Source organism: Pipra filicauda, unplaced genomic scaffold, assembly GCF_003945595.2.
Source record: "Pipra filicauda isolate LSUMZ 115617 unplaced genomic scaffold, ASM394559v2 scaffold35_size7292922_pilon, whole genome shotgun sequence".
NCBI lineage: Eukaryota > Metazoa > Chordata > Aves > Passeriformes > Pipridae > Pipra > Pipra filicauda.
Genome location: NW_024104487.1, coordinates 1005728 through 1022922, shown reverse-complemented (window position 1 = coordinate 1022922; position 17195 = coordinate 1005728). Strand labels below are relative to the sequence as shown.

Sequence of the window (17195 nt, the reverse complement as noted above, 5' to 3'; positions counted from 1 at the left end):
TCATGAATAACAGAAGTTTCAAGCAATAGGCTTCATTCTTATAAGAGTATTTAAAAACCACGTGCATACTAAGAAACTTATGTGATAAGCTTTCCTTGGGAGGCTAGAAGAGGCAGGAATGTCACTCTCGTGTGAAGGCAACTCCATGTAGTGGAGTTAAAGCATAGACAAAAACAGTATTGATGTATTGATAATGTGTTTGAATCCAAGTAGCATGTATTGTCAAAGTGTGTCCGGTAAAGGGTTTTGAACTCAGTTTAAAGATATGACCAGCTTTGAAGGTTTACATCTTATCCAGGAAATTTCTGGATCATTTAAACCATAGTACCTAACACTGTAGCAGAATTCAAGTCAGTCTTCTTATTCATAAATACAATTTAAGTATCGGTGCTTAAGAACTGAATGCTATGTTCCTTCTACCAGAGTCCAGTACTCTCTGACCTGGTTCTTTTAGGTGTCCCACATGAGAAGTATTTAATATTTAATACCAAATATACTGTAGCATGTATGATGTTACTTAAGATTTTGCATTAGCAGAGTGATGCAACAATATACTGAAATCACAAAACAAGCACAAGGTAGTAGTTGCAATATACAGTTATATCACAGTACATGTGATTCCCATTACTGGACTGTGTGTGCTTACTGTCACGTGACTGAAAGTGAATCAGATAATTATAGTTTTATATTAAGCAATACTGAATTCCTTGAAGGAGCACTTGTATTTCAGGCTAAATGTAGCATTTGCACTAGAATGTTGTGTGAGATATTTATTTTTTGTAGCTGTAGCAGTGGCCTCAACTTTAAAGATAATATTTGTTTTTTCTGTGGGAGTAATTACTATATCTAAAGTGGAGTGCTGTTATTCAGATGGAGATTAAACAACAGGAATAGATCAACTGAAGACTGTAAAGATTGTTCTTTGAGGATTTGTCAGTGTGTCTATGTGTTATGCATGAGTGTGCAGTCTCTTGAACAGTGCTGTCAATTGAGGTGCAAATGTAAATTGAATTTCCTTGTCATGGTTAGCAGGTTCAACTCCTGTATTTTTCTTTTATGCTCTCTGACATCAAGATGTATTCTGTACTATAGTTGAGTTGAAGTTTCTGTATGAAAGAATATTGAGAATGTATTACTCGCTTTTATCTTGATTAACTCTTAATTTGGAATGTAAGTTTCATGCTGAAAAGCTGAAAAAAGCAAATGGCACATCAGAGTTCACACAAGAGAATTCTGTTGCACATCTCTGCAGAGTCCTGTTCATGTACTTACTGTCAGTGAACTGTGAGGAAGTGTCAGGAACTTGATCTGGGTTACAGCAGATGTGGAAGTCAAGATAGATTCCCTAGCTCCATTTCATGTGCTGTGTGAAGAAAATGCTCTTCATAGATGTATATTATGTTTCATATCACTGCATTGACTGACCTGAATCTTTTGAATTGCCTGTCTTCGGCCATTGGTAGCTGCTCTTAGAGCAAGGTCAGGTTATCACAATGAAGGTTTGACTGAATAATGACATATCGTAGAGTGTTTTTGGTTAGCAGCATTGCATAAGTGACTGTTCATCTAAACTTGCTCTACCAGCACTGAGAAAGCATTTTCAGGCTCTTTCAGAAAAATGTGGATATGTGAAACATTGTGTTCTTAGAGCTTCTTGAAGCATTACATACTGATCTTATAAAATAGATGTTTGATTTTTGGGGAGGCAGTGTATGAGTTTCTTTTACTGTGGGAATAGATGCTTCCTCTACAGTTTTTGCAGGTTTTGATTACTCGGATTTGGCAGTGATCCACAATTCAACTAGAAAGTATGCCTGTTTATGACAGTGGAGTTTCTGAATCTTTCAGTCAGTATGGACACCACAAACAGTTCTCTGTTCTTAGTCTGAGAATCCTCAGTTAAGGTGGATTTTGAATGGAGCCAACTGGATGGTGCAGTTGCCTTGTGTCCTTCTAACAGACACATCTGATCAAAGAAACACTGAGCTCACCTGAGGCACCTGAATGTCTGCCCTGAAACCTCATGCATCAGTGGGAGTTGGGAAAGTAAATTTGTTTTAGGCTAAGTCACTGATTGCTCTTCAGCTAAGTAGTGAGTAGTGAAAGGAGTCAGTAAAGACAATAAGAGGAAGTGAGAAGTACTGGATAAACAGAAAAAAAGTAGTCTAAAAATTCCCCAAGTTTTCCAAGGTTTTTTTTGGACATAAATAAGACTTTAGTATTATCAAATGGACAAGTGAAGAAAGGCTATGAACTATACTAAGACAGCAGTGTTTCTTACATCAAGTGCTGTGGGTTTTTTTTGTTTGTTTTTATTGCATGTTCTGGATAACCAGATTCTCAGTTTGTATTCATTGTGCATAACTTCTCTGACTACATGGAAACCAGGAAACTCCACCTATACTGCCAGAGGAGCTAATCTGGAAATTCTTACTTGAGCTGATATTGGTGCACTTTGGAAAAAAGCACACAAAGTGCAACTGCCCAGGTTCTACTGATGTAGAATATTTGTAGAGAAGATTCCATATTTTGCCTGGTGAGGAAGTTGTTTTAAGGCAGCATTGTTGTCATATTCTGTCATGGGAGTCATGTACTCTGTAACTTTTTTTTTTTTTTAAATATCAATTTCTTTGACATTTGATTATTTCAGTGGATGGGTTGGTGAATGTCGATTATAAGGAGATAAATTAATATTTCTGAAGCCCTTGAAAGGTTATGTCTTATGCTCAAGGGTGCTTAGGAAATTCCTGAGGAGAACTGAAATTCACTAGCCATACACAGTAGTGATAACAGAGGATCAAACAAAGCTTGATCCTTAAGAACATCTATTCTGTCTACTCTTAATTTTATATCCCATTAGTGTAACATTCCTTTAAAAACTACTGGGTTAGGTAGTCTCCCTCTGAAAGGAGGAGGGATATTTTTCCTTTCCAGTCATACCTCAGAGGAGGTAGAAGGCAGAATTAGAGATGATAGAGATGGGGGCAGATGAGTGTTTGCTTCTAGTCAATAGCTAACTGGAATAGTTGTCCTAATCATAAAGTAAAGGAGAAAATAAATTTACTAAGATACTGTTAAATTTTTTTGAGATTGTGAAAGATGCAGTCTGGTACATGTGTGTATGACAATTTGTCCCTGGCTTCATTCGGAATGAGGTTTGAAAATAAGTGCAGAACTCTTGAAAGCAGCAAAATGCTGCTAAAGGCCAGCTGTCTCCTGCATTCTTTTCAACTTCTTGGTTGGGGAAGGATTTGTAAAGATCACACAACAGGGAACTGAAATTATGGGGTTTATATGCAGTTAAGATATAAATATTGTTCTCGTCAAAAGCAGAACCAATATAATGATGAATTCAGCAATCTGCTGTAGGCAGTGGAAAGCCAGAACACTGTCTGAGGGAACTAGAGTTATCATCCTAGAATGGGTTCCAGGACTGGAAATTGGAGAATAGGTTTTTGAATAAAGGAGAGCATAAGAGGCTGAGGTTCAAGGTGGAGGCTTCAACTCTCATGGGGGAATTATTCAGCAGTGATAAGGATGTCAGTTTCAAAGAAGTGGATAATAGATATGGAAGATGTTACAAACCTACACAACAAATTTTGTGTGCCTCTTTATTTTCTTCATGAAGCACAATCAAGCTCTGTAAGTTCACAAATATAATGAAAGTATTTAAAATAATGGCAGTATAAGCTCCTGAAAGAAAACAATGTGAAAGGAAGAATGAAAAAAAAGTCAGTAAAGTGGAATCATGAGACTGTTCTGTAAGGGAAAATTTAAATAGATAGAAATGGAACTAGAGGAATAGATTTCAGAGCTTTTTGTTTTACAGTTCTTTAAAATTGCAAGCAATAGAAAAAATATGATTGGACAGAATATTTTTATCTAAAAGGTTTGTTAAGCTTTTCACTTGTAAAACAAGTAATTAAAAAAACTATAAAAGTAATGCTGGCATTTTACATGTTCATCTTTTCCTTCTGTTCAGCTATTTCTTCACTAGTGTTCTTTTGAAGCTAAGTTATTCACCACAGAGCTCTGCTGCTGAATATTGACAGCTTTTTTTTCAGCTAGAAAAATCCTTCTACCTGAATTATTGGCAATATTTATTGAATTGATAGTAGTTCTCTACAGAAACTATAGAAATGGATTAAAATTCACGTATCGAATATATTAATTAGTTTATTTTTACTACGTTTGACTTGCTTGTAGACAGATATTTTAGTCAATATTTTACTCAACAATGATAAAATATTGTCAGGTTTATGGTGGTTCTGTAGCAACGTGTGACAATTTTTCATAGGAGACCCATAAAGCTGCTGCCTTTTCATAAAGTGAAGGTGGCAGTCACGAGCTGAAGGAATGTGATGAGTCAGCTTAATGTACTTCATTAAATATTCCTCTTTTGTTGGAATTTTCTTCTTCTAAACTAAACAATTTTTCTTAAATACATCATTAGAAGGGGACTATATGCTATAGACTTTTTTTTTAATGTGAAAATTTTATTCAAAACTTTTCACATTTTCCTTTCCACATTCAAGTTATGATTATTCTAATTGACACCTACATGTCTTCTCATTGATTGTGAAAGATTTAATAGGCACTGTCCTGCCTGTTAAATGCATATCCTGCTAATTCTTTTGAGATTGTAGTTGTTCCCCAGTACTCCCTGGCTATTAAGTTTGCCTCTTTTTCCCCTTTGGAAAGTATTAGTCTCCATAACGAGGTGTGAGGTGACATTCTGTGTGAATAGAGTGATTTGTGTGGTGCTGCTTGGACAGGAATGCAACATGTTCCATCCATAAGGAATTTAAGACGGAGTGCATGGAGTGATAGGGGATAGAGATTGGAGGGATTAAGGAGTAGGAGAGTGAGACGTAATGTTGTGGATACGAATACAAATTGTAAACAGCAGAGGTAGTGGTATGCTTTCTTATGCTGTATGTGGAGCAGTCAGCTCATGACAGAGGTGTCAAAGCAGTTAATTGTGCACCTGTCCTGGCACAACATTCTTTTAGACTTCTGCACCTGTATTGCCACACAGACTTCCTATAACACTGTTTGATCTTTGTTAGTGCATGTGACAGACTCGTTGTTTATCTTCATTCCATGACTAGAATATAACCAGTTGTTTGTTTTCTTTAAGAACTGCCTGAGACTACCTTAATTGAAGAGAAAGTTCAGGAGACAGAGGCATGGGCCAGGCCTCTGGTCTACCTTTGGCAGACAAGAGAACCCAATTTCAGTGCTGAAAAAGAATACAATGCAGCTTGTGCAAAAAAGGAACCTCACTGTGCCATTTGTGCTCTTCTCATGCCATACTATAAGGTAAGCAAGATTGTTGCAGCTCCATCTCTGGATGAAGCGTGAAATAACTGGCTGGCTACTTAATTTCCAGTAAACTATAAACCAGATAAGCTTATGCATTTCATTTGTAAGAGAGGTAAATAAACTCAAAATTGTTAAAATTAGAACTGGTAGTCTGTTCCACTGCATCTCCCCTTGGCTGCAGACAGTGTATGCCTTTACTACCATTTATGCAAGATTGGTGTTACTGTGTGTGTGCTTGCCCTTGAAATTTCAGTTTTTGAGGTGGTGAACTCTAATAGGTTTGCATCTTTTAGCTATTTCCTTAAATGGCCATCTTCAAATACTTTTTATGAGAGCCTCTTTTATGTTGCCTTCCTTCAGTGCTGAAGAAGTGTTTTCACAGTACTTAGGCCTTCTTGGGAAAAGTATTACCACAGAAACAGTCTAATGCAGAGCAGTGTTTGATGCTGCCTTGTGGAATTAATGTGTCAAATGTCAACTAAAAATGTTGTCGTAGTACTATATTACTGATTCTGAAGCTGCTAAGCTGGAATTTCCTCAGCATGGGAACCAGGAAAAAAACATTGCGCTGGACTGAGTTCAAGGGCTCAAGAGATACAGTATCATCGAACACCACTGCAATAACAGTAGTTTGCAGTCTGAATTCTATTCTAGAGTTCTCAGTTATTTTGAACAATCAAGATAGAATGGCTGTGATAAATACCTAGAAGTAGGTAATTTCCTCATGAAACCGTTACACTGTTGATGCAAAAGTTGGGAGGGGAGGATCAGTTTCATCATGATCAAAAGGAACAGTAAAACTCCTTTCTTTTACTTAAATATAAATTTTGTTTATTTTCCAGCCAGACAATCATGATGAAGAAGGTCCTACTTTCAGGGAAGCAAACTCAGCAGGAACACTGATGGCAGAAAATGAAAAGACTAAACCTCTTATTCCCGGGATGTGTTTTATTTATAGTGAAGAAAACACTGAAAACTATCCATCAAATGCCTTTATTGGAGAAGATGGAACAAGTCTTCTGATTTCCTGTGCAAAGTGTTGCGTACGGGTTCATGCAAGTAAATAATCTAATGGTTCTGTTGGCAGAAATGTAGTTTCAAATTTTCTTTTATTGATAAATAATAGTTATCTAGGCTTCTAACATGGCTCTAAAAGTACTTGGCAAACATTTCCATTTGTAATGCTTCAATCACTGTCCAATTTTTTTTGAAAAGTACATTAGATTTTCTATTACTTTTTAATGGTTACTGTGAAAATATTGAAGACTTAACTTTCCTGGAAACTTTCAATAATCACAAACTTATGATTCTTGTTTCTATTCTGAGCAACTAAATTACTCTTTTACTTCTCATATTTTAAACCACTGTGTGATGTTAGTATGCCCTTACTAAGTAGTCAGGGTAAAATTCTGCTGGAGAACTTGAGAATATTCCTATTAACTTTATGTAGTAATTTCTTTCACCTTACATTCTTTTTTATTGCAAGAGTTACTGATAAATGCATGGACTTACTGCAGTAAGTTCTAAAGGCAGTAGAAATTGAATAGGTAACGCTAAAGTCCATATGATATTCAGAAATGTGGTATAATTGCATAGGTATCAATATATTAAGTAAAATTTTTACTGCAGGGAGAATTCAGGATTTGCTATTGTACTGACAGAATTAAGAAATACCCTGCGATCTGGGGTTTTGGGTGTTTGGGGATTTTGTTGTTGTTTGTTTTGGTTTTTAGTTTGGCTTTGACTTTGTGGGGTTTTTTTGTTGAGTGAGGATTTTTGTGGGTTTTTTGTTTTGTTTTGTTCTGTTTTTGTTTTGGGCTTGGGTTTTTTTGGGGTTTTTTTTGAGTTTTGGGAAGATATGTTTCACAGACTATGGAATTAGCAGACAGCCTGGATTGGAAAAACATCTCCTTTGTCACAGGACATGTGCTCTACTATTGTTTATATACAGTTGAAGTGTATGATGTTATTAATAGAAAGAATATAATAATCAATACAGCTCTCTTGTTCTAGGTTGCTATGGCGTTCCTTCTCAAGAAATCCATAATGAATGGTTGTGTTCGCGATGCAGAAAAGAGGCCTGGACAGCTGTAAGTTTCACGTGTTGCTTAGCTATCTAAAGCATTACAGATTAAGGGGAGGGGAAAAAAGTAGCACATGCATTATTTCATGTGGAATACAGCCTGCATATTTTTTCTGAACACTCTTGCTAGAGAAAAATTATTTGTAAAATATGATGAGATTTCAATGTAAAATGTAATGGCATTTTGATAGACAAAACTGGAATAGTTTTATAGACTCATGAAAAAGATTGACTGACAGAATATAGTTGTGTGAAAAATGTTGTTCAAGGAAAGAACTGAAAATTAAGATGCTCATAAGAGAGAAAAAAATGAGCTTTCTCCTAAATAGGTATAATCCAGTTTTCATCTTTCATTGTTTACCTGAGTACCTTGTTACAGCTTCTTTATCAGACAGTCATCAGTTTCAGGATCTCCTGAAACATATTTGTGACTACTGTTCTAGAGTAAGGGGAAAGTTGATAGGAAAAACACAACTGTGTTCTAGCAAGTGACAGGTTGCTATGAGCTCAGAATTTTATTATCAATTAAACCAACAGGGTCAGAAAGCCCTGGTACTCTGTGAAAAAGTTTTGTTAATTTCTTTTCAGGGAAGATACAGCTTATGATTTGCAAGCATGGGAGTTCTAAGGAGAACCATTCTTATTCATGAAATACCATGCACGACAGCAATAGGACTGAATACCATGTTTGTGTTAAAAAACACTGAAAAATTTAGTATGTTGCCTTGGAACCTGATGTTAACTTAATATATAACGGAAATGCATTTGAGGGGAAATTTGGAGAGACTCTTTGTCTTTTGAGTATAGTATATTTTTTTAAAAGCAAAAGTCACTAAAAAAAAAAATAAACCAAAATTCAGTCTTATAATTTGTTAATGCTGTGTTGTAGAAAGGATTCTAAAATTTTTCTGGAGTCTAAGAATATTTTACAAATATTCTTGAAGTGAAGAGGACATTTAGCATTGGTAAGTGAAAGATAAGAACAATAGTGAGGTGACTGACTTGATTCAGATTCACTATGGATCAATAGTAGAGGAACTTGATAATATGATAGAAAAAAAAAATTTGGGGAGAATATCAAAGCTTGACTTGGCAAACTTTTTTGAGGAAAATTAAAACCCATGGAAAACATTAATTTGAGAAGAATTATTCATGTTTTACTGAATATACTTAGTTCTGTTCTGTTATGATGCATACAAGTTTCTGAAAATAAGAAAGATCTGAATTTTAGGGAAAGTAATTTTAGCCAAATTATTTGAGGAGATGAGATGAAGCAGTAAAGAGATATCAAAACCATACAGAAGATAGCTGAGTGGAAATTTTATATGATGAGGTTTTAGAATTGGATTTTTGCAAAAGCACACTCTAGGAACTGGAGAGAAGGCCCAGTGTATTCCTATAATTTTATATCTTGGGTAACAAGAAGGTAATAGGGCTGAAATGGTGCACCGTTCTTACCGTGCAAAGACTAGACAGTGTATGTTGGCAGTCCGGACAATTTATTTTATATAAGCTTTGCCTATTATATATTCAGCTGTATTGCTGTGACTTTATGTGTGTATTGATTACTGTACAGCTGAATCATTAGTGCCAACAACTTCATCTTTCTGTAGCTCTGTTTTGGTAACATGAGTGAAATGAACTTGTAAAGTAAGAGAGCTCTTTGTACAGACATGTTTGTGTAAAAAAGTTCCATTCTTAATGCCTTAAATAATTTTTAAGTTGGAAAGTTTTAATGAAATATCTGAGATTGAATATACCTCATTAGTATTACATTTACTTACAAAGTTGTCCTCCAATCTGCCATCTTGTAGTCTTCATTATTACATGCCATTCACATGTAAATGTGAACTGTTCATTTTCACCTGAAAGATGTAGGAGAGATAGATAGTAGGTATGTGTTACCTGAGTTAAATAGCAGAAATCCAGCTGTTTAAAGGATGTGAATAATGCTTTGTTATATACTCACACATGAATGATACACAATTCACTTTTTCTTTTTTAATAATAGTGTCTTTCAGAAGTCTTGAGATGCTGAAGCAATCTCAGAGCTATGTAGTGATTACTAGAGTTTGCAGAGCTTAGCTGAGGTGACATCAGCTTTTTAAAAAGGCAAGAAGTGAATGACCCGAGGAAGTAGGTGGCAGTCAACCCATCAGGGATACCAGGAAAAATACTGATAGATCATCAATTTCTAAAAACCTAGACAATAACAGAATACAAAGAGATATGTATTTAAGACAGATCGTGGGAATAAGGAATAAGCAAAAGATTTCATACATCCTAACTTCAAATGCTTTTGATAGTGTTTTAAATTCTGATATAACAGTAACAGAAGACATACATTGAAAATTAATAGTTGCCAAACATATAGCAATACGGATTTGCTTTCAACCCTTAATATCTCAGGCCACCAGCCATCATTCTCATCAGACTCTTAAAACTGAGAGAATGATAAAAGTTTGGGCATTGTTTGCTGATTACTTTTCATACCCTTAAGATATGTAGAAATCTAGACTGGTCTACTTTAAGCCGTTTAAGATGATTGCACAGGAGCTGAAGGAGTATGCTTCTTGTGAAGCTGCCAAAGTGTTAAACTATATTGAAGAAATAGTGTAAAATAAATCATATGGAATTCAACAGAGATAGATGCAGTACAATCGTCGGTTATGCACACATAAGATGGGAATCTGTACCTAAGCTCTGGTTGCCAACTGCAGTTCTGACCACTCTGGTCACAAACTGAATGTAAATCATTAGCTCTGTAGAACCTGAAACATCACATGAGGATGTTTAAGGCTTGTCATAGAAGCAAAGTCTGAAAAAAACCACCATGGAACAATCTTTCTGCTCTCTTCAGTTTTAGAGAGAGCGCAGCTGAAGAACTGCATCTCATAGTGAACATACAGGGCTGAAAAAACCATGTGCTTGAATAGGATGGAAGGAAACAAGAGTTGCAACTGAAAATAAACCAAAATTCTTTTAATCATTCCTAATAGATCTCAATCATGCCATAAGGGAGAGTTGAAAAGATTTAACCTTCTTAGTATAGCCAGGGGAAAGCAGAAAGGAAAAAAGTTGCATTCAGTCATGTAAAATTATATGTGTATGGCTAAGAGTAATACAATCAATTCCCATTCTCTCATTTTAGGGATATGATGACTTGTAGAGGCTTTAAGTTGCATCAGCAGAAGTTAATATCAGGACATTTTATGAATTTTTATTTGTAAAACTAGCGTACCATAAGAATAGGATATACATAGATTTTTACAGAAGGTACTCCTTCACAATTTTTAAAAACGTGTTAGATAAACATTTTTTCAGGAATAGTTGAAGAAGACTTGATTGTGCCCTGAGGCAGAAGGATAAAATAGACAGTGAACCTTTTTTTCTCTAGTTCTCGTTTGCTTGTTTGAACAGTATTACTCATTGCAAAGCATTGTGATTGTAGTTATCTTTGGAAAAAAAATTATCAGTTTGATATGCAACTTAAATATATTAATATATTTTTGCTTGTATGGAACCTTATTCCTGACATCAGTGTGATAAGAATTGCTGATACTTATTTGGTCTTATTTATCATTTTAGGATAATATTTTTGTCCCTTCAGAGTTTGGACAATAAGCCAAGATTATCCTAACAGCTTTCACTTCAAAATAGTACAATACTTTTATGTAATCTTGGCATTATACTTAAGATAGTGTGGTTCTCTTTTAACCAATCTTTTGTATATATGTTAAAAAAGACAACTGAATTAAGTACTATTTTCCCTTTTGAAAATCTGCAATTTATATTAGTTTTACCAACCTGAAGCTTTAAATTTTGTGCTTCGAGTTAAATGCATATGTTTCTTTTCTGAATCAATTTTTAAATTTTTATGACTTTTTCATATAATCATAGAATACCAGGTTGGAAGGGGACCTCAAGAGTCGTCTGATCCAATCCTTTTTGGCAAAAGCACAGTCTAGACAAGGTGACCAACACCTTGTCCAGCTGAATTTTAAGTGTCCAGTATAGGGAACTCACCACTTCCCTGTGGAGGTTACTCCAATGGCTGATAGTTCTCAGTGTGAAATTTTTTCCTTTTGTGTCTAATCAGATTGTCTCCAGGAATTACTTGTACCCATTACCTGTCATCTTTTCCGTGTGACTCCTTGTAAGAAAGGTAGTCTTCATGTTCTTTGTAGCCACCCTTTAAATACTGGCACCTCATGATAATGTCTCCAAAGCCTTCTTTTCTCATGACTGAACAAACTCAGTTTTCTCAGCTTTTCCTCATATGACAGGCTTCCCCGTCCTTTGATCATCTTTATGGCCCTTCTCTGGACCTCTCCAGTGTGACCACACCTTTTTTGTATAGTGTGGACCAAAACTGAACACGGAATGAGTTTTCTATATCTCTTGTTATACATATGTTATTTTAATTGTATTTTAAATTGCTGTGTAGTACCATAAGTCTCTCTTGAGAGGGAGGTGAAATTAAAGAAAATTACTTATTTGCGTGACTTTTTTTTTTTCTATAGGGAATATAGAGTGAGTGTATTTTACATTCCAACTGACACAGTTCAGACTTCAAGTTTCTATATGAAACAAATTAAAAAAAATCATATTTATCTAAATATTTGTTCAGGATAAGCATAGCTAAAAAACTGCAGCTGTTGCAGAAGATCTGAAACAGATTTAACTCTGACTTCCTGTGGGAATTATATATATGCATGCCTTCCAACATTCAATTTTTGTATCAGGAAAGAGAACAAAATGAGAAGATTTAATTAGGAGGAAATACTTATTCCCTGAAACTTCAACTTCCTGGATGCCTGAAATTGTTTTCCCTCCTCTTCACATTGATTCCTAGAAGGAGGAGATTTAGCAGAAGACGACCTGACTGAGAAATTCCCTTCTGGGTAAGACATTAAATCCTGAAGGGAAGGTTGATTAGAAAACAAGGAAAAAGAAAAGTTTTGTGCAATGAAGAATATAATGGAAGTTAAGAAACTTTGGTGCAACCTTGTTTCCAGGTTCACAGTTAATTTCTTAGGAGGAAAAATTTGTTCTCATTCCTTTGCTTACACAATTAAGTATTGTTTTAATATCTGTTAAACTATACTTTCTTAAAATCATGGCAGTTGTGTTAACTTCATTGAAAATTTGGTCTCTATTAGGGTCTTGTATATCAGTATGATTTTGCAAAGCGATGAAGCATGAGAGTGCTGTAGAAATAACACGTGACTTAATAGCTAAAGGAAGCTGTATTATATATTAATCCCAACTATGAACATCATTAAAGTATGGAAATAGAAAAGTGTCTGTGTCAGATTTACAGAGTCAGATTTTCCCCATGATGGATATTCTGTTTTATATTATCAGAGGAAACTGCTTTTGAGATTCAGAAGCATACTGTTTTCTTGCAGTTGCAGCATCTCTAAGGAGCTGAAGTAGTATGCTTTACAATACTTTATGTTGAATTTTCACCTTCCAGGATATACCTGGATTCATGATACATAACATATCTTTATATTCTACTGGGGAGTAGGTCCTGTTTGATAACAATTATTGACAAAAGAGAAGAGTGATACTGAGTGGTCTATGCTAATGGACAAAAAAATAGCCATAAATCAACCCCTCAAAACAATTTTAAAAAATCAAATAATATTAAATAAGTTATCTGCATGTCTCCTGAAACGGTGACTGTATTCATACAAAGTGCCTTGATTGAGAAAAATGCCTCATTAATCTTAAATGCTTCAGCTAAAGAAAGCTACTGAAGTCAGGAAGAATAATGACTAGCATTACTGAGAATGCAGCGTACTGTACAATGAGCAAAGACATGGTCACCTAATAGCTATAGTACATAAACACAGAATACCTTTATTATTTAGAGGACAAAAGGATTTGGGACAGGAAAGAGTTAGAAAGAAGAGCAAGTAAGGAAACAGGTAAATACCTTCCAATGCCTTACTTCAGAGTAAGCCAGCTGTTCATGCTGCATGACTTTTCACAAGTTATTCTTGCGCTATTCTCCATGGCACTACAGAAATTGGTAAGTACCTAATCAGTTAGCACTGATTTTGAGAACATATCGTATGTTTAAACAGCTTAGCAGATATTTTTTTTCTGTAGTTGAGTTTTTTCATGCTTTGTATGTTACTTATTGAAAATTGATCTTTGGGTTTCATTGCATTCTATGATTAGAGTAGCCCTTTACATCATTTGAAGGATTTTTATTTTCTTTTTCCCAAAGGCATCAGAGAAGTGGCATGTAAGTGCTTTCCACATTCCAGCTCAGAAACTGCCCTATTTCACCCTACTGAAAATAATGATTTGGAATGTTCTTTTTATAGTGGTGCCCTTCTCAATAATACAGTGTCAGCATTTCCATTATAAACTCCTCTTTTCAGAGGCTGGTAACTGCCAGAATTAACATGTGAGTTGGTATACAGCGTCTTAAATTTCAGACTGATTTTGCTACAAAGCTTTTAAAAAAATTTGAATATTGTTAATAAAAGAAACTATTGGGCATGAAAATCTGACTACAATGGGAAAAATAAAACCCTAAAGCTTTCTGTGTTTTTGTGTTTTCAGAAAAGTAAGACCTAATTTTGCTTTTTAGCTTTTATTTTTTTATTTTTTAAATGTGAATATTTGCAAACCTTCTCTGCAAAAAGTTGACTTGCTGGGAGAATTACTTATAGTTGCAGTATAAGTAATGGGGGGAGCATGGTATTTCTTTATGGTTTTGGTATTAGGCTAGTAACAAGATATGTATTGCTTTCAAAAACCAGTCTGTGACACAACATACTTTAGCAAGTTTGTAAATATGGAGTTTCTCTGATGGGGTCACAGAAACCAAATTGAAGACCATTAAACTCAGAAAATATCTTTTTAACCTAGGTGCCATAAGGCTCAAACTCAAAGTCTATTTTGATGTTCCCTTCACCTGTGGTTCACCAAGTCAACCTTTGCCACTGATACCCATGTGAAAAGGCTTGACAGCTTTGGGCACCTCTGGTTGAGTTGGTTTTCTCATCTTACCAAGGAAGGGGTTCCCTGCAGGGTAAAGCATGATTTCGATAAGATGTAGCTTTAAATGTGGCCCTGCTTGGGGGTGGAATTGGACCAGAGAACCTCCACCAATCTCATGCAATCTAAATTTGTCCTCAAAGACCATATCTGATCTCCAGGGGTACTGCTTAAAAGTCATTGAGGGGAAAAACATGCTAAAAATAGCCAGTAGCAGGGTATCCTGCCATTATCTCCAGTCTCTTGGAGGCGTGGATGATTGGATGAGGCCTTTATCTCGGCACCCGAAAGACTACTCGCTACCTCCACCCGCTGAGTATCGTGAACGACATAGGACTCCATCCCCACAGTATGAACGGCGTAGAAGTCCATCTCCGTGGTGTGAACGGCGTAGAAATCCATCTCTGCGGCGTGAACAATGACGAAGTCCATCTCCACACCATGAATGAATTAGAAGCTCATCCCCACGGCATACCCAGTCTCCACCTCCACGTGAGAGATACAGAGAGGAGGCGGGAGCGGTTCCATGTAATAGCAGAAGAGTAAAAAGGGAGGTGGAAAAGATTCTACGTGGGAGAGATGGACAAGAAATAATCCGAGAAAGTGAAATTACACAATCACTGACCAGAAGAGAGCTTTGAGATTTACGGAGGGATTATATGCGCTTGCCTGGTGAACGAGTCCTCACCTGACTGGTGAGGACAGGGGTGCTGATAGTCATGTGATTGAAGGTGACGAAGCACAGCAATTGGGATCCATTACCTGAGACCCTGTGATAGAACAAGAAATGGGAAGGGAGAAAATGGCGTCCAGTCTCTGGCTCCAAATCCTCCATGCTGTGAGGGTGAGATACCCATTTAAGGAGTCCCTGACGAGTTCTTCAAGAAGGTGGAACACTGTGGAAGAAGGCATCCAATACCTACGGGAATTGGCCATGCTGGAGATTGTCTACTGTGATCCAGACTATTATGACATCCAAGTTCCCGAGAGTGTTCCCTGCATGCAACCGATGTGGAAAAAGGTAATTCAAGGTGCCCCCAAACCGTATACCTACTGCTTGATAAGCGCAAATCATCCAAAGATGGATGAACCAAGCATGGACACCATGTGTGCTTGGATAAGGAGCACAGAGGAAAATCTGGAAGACTCCTTCAATCCCCTATACTGACCCACCTACGATAGGGAAAGAACGGAGAGAGATTATGAATACTCCAGATATGAGGACAACCCTAGAGATAGAGATGATGGAAGGTATAGAGATTACAGAGCAAGGCCAATGGGGAACGATCACGGTGCGATCGACGGAGACGACCTTGACCTAGACCTCGATCCTGGTCTCAATCTCGCTCACGATCTCCGTCATTCACACGTTGAAGGAAAGAAAACCCTTAGCGTCGGTCACGTAACCTTCGTAGCAAAGGAGAAAACATGAAGAAATGGGATGGTGAACCCACTTCCAAGCTTGAAGCTAGAGTGAGGGAGCTGAAGCAAAAGGACACTGACAAGAAACTTGTCTACGTGGTAGATGCAGACTTCTTAGAAAAGATACTGTGATCGCCAAAACACAAGAAGATGGAGGTCCACTTCGACGATGACAAAAAGGCCTCTAAGAAGTCAAAGTCCAACGATGAATACTCTGATCAAGACCAGTAGGGGGGCCCTACCTTCTGCCAGGAGAAGGAAAGGGACCAAGAAGATAATCATGTTTACTGGGCTGTGTGGGTTCGATGGCCTGGCACATCGGATCCTCAGAGATACTGGGCCTTGATAGATACTGAGCCCGGTGTACTTTAATGCCTTTGGAGCACAAGAATACTGAGACCGTTTCTATTACTGGAGTGACAGGACGGTCTCAAGAGTTGTCAATGGTAGAGGCTGACATAAGCTTGACAGGAGACCGATGGGAAAAGCATTCCATTGTGATGGGGCCAGAAGCCCCTTGCATTCTCGGCATGGACTACCTAAGAAGAGAATACTTCAAGGACCCGAAAGGGTACTGGTGGGCTTTTGGTGTAGCCGCAGTGACTGAAGAGGAGTCCAAGCAATTGGACTCTCAGAAGACCCTTCCATTGTAGGACTACTGCGAGTCAAAGATCAAGAAGTGCCAATAGCCACCTGGAATTGACTGCCCCAGGGTTGGAAGCACAGTCCAAACATCTGTCATGGACTGATCCAGGCCACACTAGAGAAGGGTAAGGCTCCAGAACATATCCAGAACATATCCAGTACATCATTGTATGGGGGGACACAGCAGAAGAAGTTTTCAAGAAAGGACAGAAGATCATCCAGATTCTCCTCGAGGCTGGTTTCACACTTGGCAGTTTTCCCAGATTCTGGCAGTGTTCCCAGACCTGTTCCCAAAACAATAGACTTGTTCACCAAAATAACACCGAGCTTGGCTGTCTTCCCGGACAGTGTTTTCAAAACAGGCCAAACTTAACCAAAATACTCCACTCCCGGTACCAAAAATGTTGTGCAAGTTTTGAGCTGGCTTCCTGCCAAGTCTCCAAAACTTGACAACAGGCCTGCTTCCCAGAGAGGGAAGGAAAAAAAAATGAACCACCAGAAAAAAACTGAGAGAAGTTTGAAAGAAACGGGATTCTATCAAAAACATATATATTTACAATTATATATATACAATTTGAATATATTATCCACAACAGGGAGCTCCCGAGGGGGGAAAAAGGGAAAAGGGAGGGGGAAATGGGGATAAAAAAGAAACCTAAAACCAAATATCTCCTAAATATACCTGTTAATAGAGAGCTAA

General features: G+C 37.0%; 1 protein-coding gene across 7 annotated transcripts in view; it reads left to right on the top strand.

The window, feature by feature from the left end:
* The window catches only part of KDM4C (lysine demethylase 4C), a 260988-nt gene that overhangs the window by 155835 nt on the left and 87958 nt on the right, over nucleotides 1-17195 (top strand). For all 7 annotated transcript variants that reach the window (XM_027752199.2, XM_039384505.1, XM_039384504.1 and 4 more), the window contains 3 exons: nucleotides 5141-5322; nucleotides 6168-6384; nucleotides 7339-7415. In XM_027752199.2, the coding sequence (XP_027608000.2) occupies nucleotides 5141-5322; nucleotides 6168-6384; nucleotides 7339-7415 (476 nt within the window). The remainder of the gene's footprint in view (nucleotides 1-5140; nucleotides 5323-6167; nucleotides 6385-7338; nucleotides 7416-17195) is intronic.